General features: G+C 40.4%; 2 protein-coding genes across 2 annotated transcripts; both read right to left on the bottom strand.

The window, feature by feature from the left end:
* On the bottom strand, window positions 1,371-3,994 carry LOC107629761 (patellin-3). Its single transcript, XM_016332644.2, has 4 exons — window positions 2,652-3,994; window positions 2,456-2,580; window positions 2,189-2,339; window positions 1,371-2,054 (listed from the first exon to the last, which is right to left on the bottom strand). The coding sequence occupies exons 1-4, from the start codon at window positions 3,582-3,584 to the stop codon at window positions 1,800-1,802; spliced, it is 1,464 nt and encodes a 487-aa protein (XP_016188130.1). The 5' UTR covers window positions 3,585-3,994; the 3' UTR covers window positions 1,371-1,799.
* LOC107632572 (7-deoxyloganetin glucosyltransferase-like) lies at window positions 4,590-6,250 on the bottom strand. The gene is made up of 4 exons (XM_016336238.1): window positions 6,053-6,250; window positions 5,852-5,957; window positions 5,533-5,757; window positions 4,590-5,446 (listed from the first exon to the last, which is right to left on the bottom strand). The coding sequence occupies exons 1-4, from the start codon at window positions 6,248-6,250 to the stop codon at window positions 4,590-4,592; spliced, it is 1,386 nt and encodes a 461-aa protein (XP_016191724.1).

Below are 7,712 nucleotides of genomic sequence, written 5' to 3'. Positions count from 1 at the left end.
CATTCAGAGATATGGGTAATAAAAAGACAGAAAAGGTGACATAAAGACTACTAAAAGAAACATGGCAAGCTTTATAAGCTACAAATTAGGATGCAGACACAGTTATACCGACATGGCCAACTTTGCATGTCCTGTTCAGATGCCTTCTGCATACACTACCCACCATTGAAATATAAATAAATAATTAAATACAAACCAAAAAAAGGGGTCACAAGAGCTCACATGCAACTATGCAAGAATGGTGTTTATCCAACACGTAGAATATCACATGAAATAACAGTATATACATGCATGAAATAAGCTCCTTTCAAGATAAGTCTGCCCCTAATAAGAGCAAGTAAAGATATATTCACTCTTAGATTTTACAATGCCTTTTATTAAATCGGTAAAGAACACTTTCCCCATCATATTTCTCTAAAATCCAAATCAAACAATGATAGCATAATATGGTGCAGATATCATAACCGCTTATGGCTCTAAAATCCAGTCAACACAGAAGATGATGAGACCAAATTATGCAGCTTGGGTTTTTCATGGAAAAGGATGAAAATCCCACACTAATTCAAAGTTAAAGAAACTTCACAAATTTTCATCACTTCAAAGATAACTACATAAGAAATAAGTAGAGGGCAATGATAAATTCCTAAAGAGGTAAAAAAATAAATTAAAAAAAGATAAGTAACACAAGTTACTAGCTTTAAGTATCCATTTAGAGTGTAGACCCCACCCCCACCAAGAAGACGAGAAGAAGAAGAAGAAAAAGTATCCATTTAGACATCAAAAGTACACAGCCTGTCCTAGTTGGCAGTGGCCTAATAGGAGGACTTCACTTTTCGGAATCAACACTGTATATTTAGTTTTTATTTAACACTTGATTGGTCATTCCTTTCCAAATGTAAAGCATCTGCCACAATTGCAATCATTGTGAGTTAACAATGAACTATTAAGTATTAACTCAATATATTCTGAACAATCCCCTTCATAGCTTTCAATTTCAATAGTTTCCAAATAAACAAAATGGAAATATCAGATAGTTCCACAAGAAAATAACATTTTTTAAATGAATCAGATCACCTAAGAGACAGCACAGGGTCACATGGTGGTGAAATGAAACCATATTCTCAACCACTTACAGTCCCCACACCCCACGTTAAAAGGAACTAAAATATAGAACATCATAGAAAAACAGAATTACAAAACTAATACCAAATAGAAAGCTAATGCACAAACAAGAATAAAATGCAATAGCAATCCCTGCAAAATTCAACTTAAACCAAGAAGTCCCAATCCCGATTTAGTTTTTATTGTTCTAGATTCTAATTTCATTCAGATATAGAATGAAATGAAGTTAAATAGCAAAACAGCTAAAAGACCAAAAAGAATATATATGTAACATATATATGGATTCAGAATGCTTCATTGTACAGACAAGGATTCTGAAGTTATAATTGGACCAATTTCAAACTGGATAAGTACGATAACAAAATTTTACATTGATAACTTCTCCTACCGAAGCCTCTACATGTTGGTTTCCCCATCAAGGTGACAGATAATGCTGGTAGATATATAGAATCCCATAAACCAACTCAATCCCATTTTCACGTGCTACTCTATTAAAATAACAATTAAAACTAGCTCAACGTTTGATTGGAACACAAAGTACTAAATACAACAAAAGACAGAAATCAAAAACTCCAAACAACTGACGACCAAAATTATAGATGAATAATGGGCTGAAAAACGAATGATGATGACATGCATATTTCATACTCTTCAATTTCCATGTACCCAGAATCACTTCAGTCAGAGTAGGGTTTGATCTTGAACCTGTAAAGAAGCCTCTTCTTTTTCAAGGTGGAGTTGTCAATAGTGAGCAATAATTTTCCCAGATCACTAACTTTAAAGCTATTGGAAACAACAGGTTCATCAGTTGGGGACATCTTTGTGGCCTTCTGTATAATAACTGCATATCCATCTTTAGCATCAGGCTTGAACTCAGCGCTATAGCTAACCTCCCAACCAACCACTCGCAGCTCCCAGACAATAATACATTTCTGCCAAAAAATCAGCAGCTCAGTTCACTAAGATCTTTCTATTTCAGATATTAATGACACAATAGTGTCTACAGTTTAAAGAAGTACAAAATAATCAAAATTGGTGAAATGTAACCATCACAATCGCACCGCACCTCATAAATGGCGATCTCTACAGTTTGCTTGGTGGTCGGCTTAAGAGGAATTTCCGTGACAGGATCAGACATACTGAAATCTGGATTGCAGTCACAGAAATCTACACTTAGGCCTCCATACTGAATTGGCACTTGCTCCGGGGAAATATACCTATTAGAGAAAGAAACACCACATAATGTCATAATTCACAACGCAATAAACAAACCAAAAACAGAAGAGGAAACAAATTTTCAGAATATGAATATCCAATAGCAGAAGTTACTAACTTGAAAAGGATATCAGGAGACCTGGATGGCCCTGCAAACACAAGTTTGCTCTTGGTCCTCTGCGTCATGAATGGACTGATCATGGTATAAAATGCAAGATACCACCAGGGAGCATTGATAAAAACCTATTCATTCACAAGAAGTTGATTTAACAAGCATCGACAAAAGGATGATAATTGAAGGGAACCTAACTAACCTGTTTGGCAACAAACTCGGGGTAGTTATCCTGAAGCAATTGGAGAGCTTGTTTGGTGGCAAGACGAAGCTCCCGTTTGGCAGGGCCAGGGGAATTCTTGAGGTCGTTAACTTGAAAAATGGTATTGATGCCACCGGGAGTGAAGTCAAGCTTCCTAATACTCCTCTCCAAGAACTGAATCCGCCACCGGAGGAAGTTGTTTCTCTTTTCCTCGGTGGAGAAGGTCTTATCATAGAGGTCCTTGTTCTGGAACTCGCCGTAGACGTTGTAGCAGACAGGATGGCCCTCTCTGGAGTGTCCGTGCATGAAGACGACCTTGTCCATGTCATCGCCGAGATCGTCGTCGAGGAGAGCGTCGATGTTGAAGTCCTTTCTCCATCGGAGAGTGTTGTTGATCATGGCGAATGCGTCCTTGACCTTGAAGTCGCGGGCTCTGAGGAACTTGAGGAGGATGACGTCAGTTCTCTCGTCCTTGAGGAGAGGGACTCCCCATATGGAAACGTCCTCCTTAATGGAATCTGCTAGAAGCTTCTTGAACTCTTCAAGGGAAGCTTTCTCGGAATCGGAGAGATCAGAAACCCTATTGCTCTCTTCCTTGAACGATACCCGATTCTGCGGAAGCTTGTCACTGCGCTCTTGCTCTTGAGGAGTGGGATTGGGATTCTGCTCTGCAACTGCAACCACATCCTTTTCCTGTTCCGGTTGGCAAGTGTCAGCTTGGACAGCCTCGGATGCTGACGTGTCTTCTTCTGGTGCTGGTTGTTCAGGTTGAGGGAGTGGCGGGGAAGGTGGGAGGTCTTTGGCGGTGTTATCACGGAGTGGTTCAGCTTCTGTAGCTAAAGCGAGAGCAGGCACATCAGGGTTCGCCGTTTCGCTATGGGTAACGGTAACGGTAACAGGAGGCGGAGGAGGGTTAGAATCGCTGTCAGCCATTTTGGGAGAGCGAGAACGTGCGGGTGTGAAAGCAAAGCGGAGAAAGTAAAGAGAGTGGGAGTAGTGAGTAGGTGTGTTGGGTTTTGAAAAAAGACAAGGGAGAGAGAATCACAAAAGTGAGGGAGTTATTAATTACAGCTCAACCCTGAGTCCAAATCGTGACTCCAAACATGGTTTCAACTTTCAACTTTCAACTCTCTAAAACACAACATTCCGCAGCGGTCAGAATCCTATGCCTAAAAAAAGACCTCTTATTTTTTTACTTACCATTCAATTCATTCATCGAACCACGTTCCTTTTCCTTCTTCCTTCAAGAATTTTCGAGAAAATACTTTACACAACCGTATCTTCAGAGTTTCTCAACAATTCCAGCATCCTTCAAAATTTTTGTTAGGCTACCGGAGTTGATGGGCAAAAGTGAGGAATAATACCGTGACATTAAGCGTTATTTCGTTTATGCGGTAAACGATTAAACGAGATAAATTAATACAGAGTAAATGTCTAAAATGGTCTCTTAAATTTAAATTGGTATTCAATTTAATCTTTGATTTTTTTAAATGACCAAATAAATCTTTTAAATTCAGAAATGTGCGCCTCCATTAATCCCTTCCAGAATTGACGTCTTAATGTTGCTGATGTGGAACGTTAACTGCCATGTGGGCATTCCATTAAACGACGTCGTTGGAGTAGTGGGTGCCCTAAGTCTGTAAAACGATGTCGTTTGAAATAACATCTTCTTCCCCTTTGAATAAACAATGAGTTAATAGTCAATTTCGTCCCCGAAAGTGTGCTCGATCTCCATTTTCATCTCCGAAAGTCAAAATTAATCAAAAACGTCCTCGAAAGATACCCGTGTTAATCACGTTCGTCCTTCCGTCTTCTCGGTTGATGAGATGGCAAACGGCCGCTTACGTGGCACGTTAACTGCCAAGCTGGCCAACGCCAGGGTGTAGAATGTTGTTGCTGACAAGATAAGTTTCGTTTAAGCCATCAAATTAGTCCTTTTTATAAACCAACCTTAATTTCTTTCCCTTTTTGCCCCTCCATGAGTTCCCTCACAAGCCCCTCAACCTGCTCTCTCTTAACATCACACTCAATCTCCATCCCAATCCCCCATTTTTTGCATGCATAGAAGCTGTTTGTTTGTTGTTCTGCAAAGAAAGGCCAACATGCCATTGGAACTCCCTCACATATGCTCTCCAATGTTGAGTTCCACCCACAATGTGTTAGAAATCCGCCAATTGATGCATGACACAGAACTTTCTCTTGTTGGCACCACCCCAATACCAATCCCCTCTCACATCTTTCAATCACATTCACATATTCATCACTTAATTTTTCATCACCATTATTATTATTATCATGCACAAGATTAGGCCTTATGACCCACAAGAAATGGTACTTGCTATTAACCAAACCCCAAGCAAATTCACTTAGTTGCTTTGGTGTCATAATCACTAAGCTACTAAAGTTCACATACACAACAGAACATCTGTCTCTTTTATCCAACCATTCCAAGTATTTGTTGTCTTCCTTCCACAGATTCAGATCAATCGACTCCAATTGAGTATTTGAGTTTGAGAGCTGTTTGAATAGCATTGATAATGGACCAATGGAGTAGACATTGGAGTATTTGGCTCTGATGGCATCCAAAACCTCTGATTCTAAGTCTTCAAAGGTGTTAAGGATAACCCCTTTGGCATGCATAGCAGTGTTCACTTTTACTATGTTGTAATTGAACATTACATCATAAGGATTAGTAGTCTTAAGAAATGTGGGAAGGTCTTTTAGTCTTGCTCCTTTCATTGCTGGAATCCAATCAACTTTAGTATCAAGATATCCATCAAGCAGATTCTTCTCATCTGAAAAGAATAAATTTTTATTTTATTCTATTAAAAAATTGTATGATACAAATAAAAACTTGTCAAAATATAATACAAGAGAGTACCTTTCAATGGGAAATAACCTCTTTTCCGAATCTCTTCAAAGTTAATGTATCCCAGCATGCCACAGGCACTGGGAGTGAAAAACACAAAGTGAGGGATGTGGAACTCTTGAGCAACTTTCAAAGTGAACCACATAGCACCATCAGAAACTATGCAAGTAACAGGAGCATGGTTTTCATGGTTTGGAGAAACAAGGCTCGCAATGAGTTTTCTGAAAGAACACAAGCCTTCAACAGAGAATAAGAACATGAAAAACTCTAACTTCAGCTTCCACAGTGCCCAACTTCCATGCCGCCTTCACCCTCCATTCATCATACTCACCTTCAACCTTTATATCAGCTCCTGCATCTTTCTTTGTACCACACACACCCACTGCTTCAAATTCATCATCATCAACCCACTTAAAATAATTGCAGTGACTACCCTTCTGCAATTTCATATGGGAGTAAACAAAAAAATCAGAGAACACCCAACAGAGGATAAGAACATGAAAAAGCTTTAACTTCCTTTACCATCACTCACCCGGTACCTTGGACATGCATGGAACAATCTATTCGGATTCTCCGCTGTCCCAGATTTCTTAATCACAGTCTTCAGCCCACAGAAACATGATCCATCATGAGCATTCACCCTCCTCCTTCGCATCGAAACACTGGATCCATGACTGTCGTGCGATGCATGTGACAAACCGCCACCACAACCACCATCTCCTCTCTCCATCCACGCAGCCAGCCAGGGATTACGCCTCCTAGTTACCTCTACTGCCACCGAAAGTGATCACCTCGAAGTATTTATCATTCGTTTTGGGATTAGGGTTTATAAACTCGAAGGACTAATTTGATGGCTTAAACGAAACTTATCTTGTCAGCAACAACATCCTACACCCTGGCGTTGGCCAGCTTGGCAGTTAACGTGCCACGTAAGCGGCCGTTTGCCATCTCATCAACCGAGAAGACGGAAGGACGAACGTGATCAACACGGGTATCTTTCGAGGACGTTTTTGATTAATTTTGACTTTCGGGGATGAAAATGGAGATCGAGGACACTTTCGGGGACGAAATTGACTATTAACTCAATAAACAATTGTTGTTGGTCCCCCCTTCCACTTCAACGTTTTCCACCAAAACTTCAAAAAAGCTTTCTCTTCTCCTACGTCCGTTCATTCTTCCATACTTCCCACTCAACGTTTCCTCGCCGAGGATCATCCTTAGAATCTGTTCTCTCCGGTCAATGAAGAAGTTATCGATGAAGCATCACCTTCGTACACTGCCGACGGGGAGAGGTAACAGTTCAACTTGATCATTCTCTTCCATTTTTTGTATTTCACTGAGGGTTCTTGATACTTATGTGTGAATGCGTTGTTGTATATGTAAGAGAGTGGTTTAGAATGTTGTGGTTGTTGATGGCGCAAATGTTAGGGTTTAGGGTTTCTAATATGAGACTTGTAACCACATAAATCATAGTCTGGTTTAAGTTATAGTCAATAGGAAGTAAATATATGCATTCTTATTACAAATATAGTTTGATTTCTAGTTCTTTGCAATATGGCTGTTTTGCGACAAAATGAATAATCCTGTCTGTTTTGTGCATTGTGCTGTAAACTTCAGATGCCTGATCAATTGAAACTTGTTTTTCACCATGGTGGAGCATTTGAGACAGATCTTGGGAGAAATTTTATCTACACTTCTGACTTGTATGATGAATGGGTTTTTGGAGTTGATGAAGACTATCTTGACGTGTTTGCGGTAACATGTTATTATAGAGAATTGGGGTATGATAAGGCTGAAGCATGTTGGTATCTAGAGCCTAAACATGTGTTGGAATTTGGTCTTAGGAGATTGAAAGTGGACCAGGACCTTGTTAGTATGATCAAGCACTGCCATGAGAATAACAACGTCATCCACATCTATTTTGAGCACGGAACTTCGATTCCTGAGATAATTGATGTAATGGATTTGTCTGAGGAGGATCATGCTATAGCAGCCCGTTGCTCCCAAGCCCATTTCCCCCCAACCCACTGCCTCCCAGCCCAGTGTGACACAGCCCGTTGCTCCCAAGCCCATTTCCCCCCAACCCACTGCCTCCCAGCCCAGTGTGACACAGCCCGTTCCTCCCAAGTCCATTGCCCCCCATCCCACTGCCTCCCAGCCCACTCCCTCGAAGCCTAGTCCACGAAAATCAA

This window comes from Arachis ipaensis, chromosome B03, assembly GCF_000816755.2.
Source record: "Arachis ipaensis cultivar K30076 chromosome B03, Araip1.1, whole genome shotgun sequence".
Lineage (NCBI taxonomy): Eukaryota > Viridiplantae > Streptophyta > Magnoliopsida > Fabales > Fabaceae > Arachis > Arachis ipaensis.
The sequence above is the reverse complement of the archived record's forward strand: the minus strand, read 5'-3'. Positions and strand labels throughout refer to the sequence as shown.

Excerpts from the sequence above, each read along its gene's own strand:
- LOC107629761 (XM_016332644.2), bottom strand. The coding sequence starts at position 3,584 with ATGGCTGACAGCGATTCTAACCCTCCTCCGCCTCCTGTTACCGTTACC. Across the intron at positions 2,581-2,651 it reads CCGAGTTTGTTGCCAAACAG|GTTTTTATCAATGCTCCCTG; the intron begins GTTAGTTAGGTT and ends GTGAATGAATAG. Across the intron at positions 2,340-2,455 it reads TCTCCTGATATCCTTTTCAA|GTATATTTCCCCGGAGCAAG; the intron begins GTTAGTAACTTC and ends TTTCTCTAATAG.
- LOC107632572 (XM_016336238.1), bottom strand. The coding sequence starts at position 6,250 with ATGGAGAGAGGAGATGGTGGTTGTGGTGGCGGTTTGTCACATGCATCG. Across the intron at positions 5,958-6,052 it reads ATGCATGTCCAAGGTACCGG|AAGGGTAGTCACTGCAATTA; the intron begins GTGAGTGATGGT and ends ATGAAATTGCAG. Across the intron at positions 5,758-5,851 it reads AGCTGATATAAAGGTTGAAG|GCTTGTGTTCTTTCAGAAAA; the intron begins GTGAGTATGATG and ends TCTCTGTTGAAG.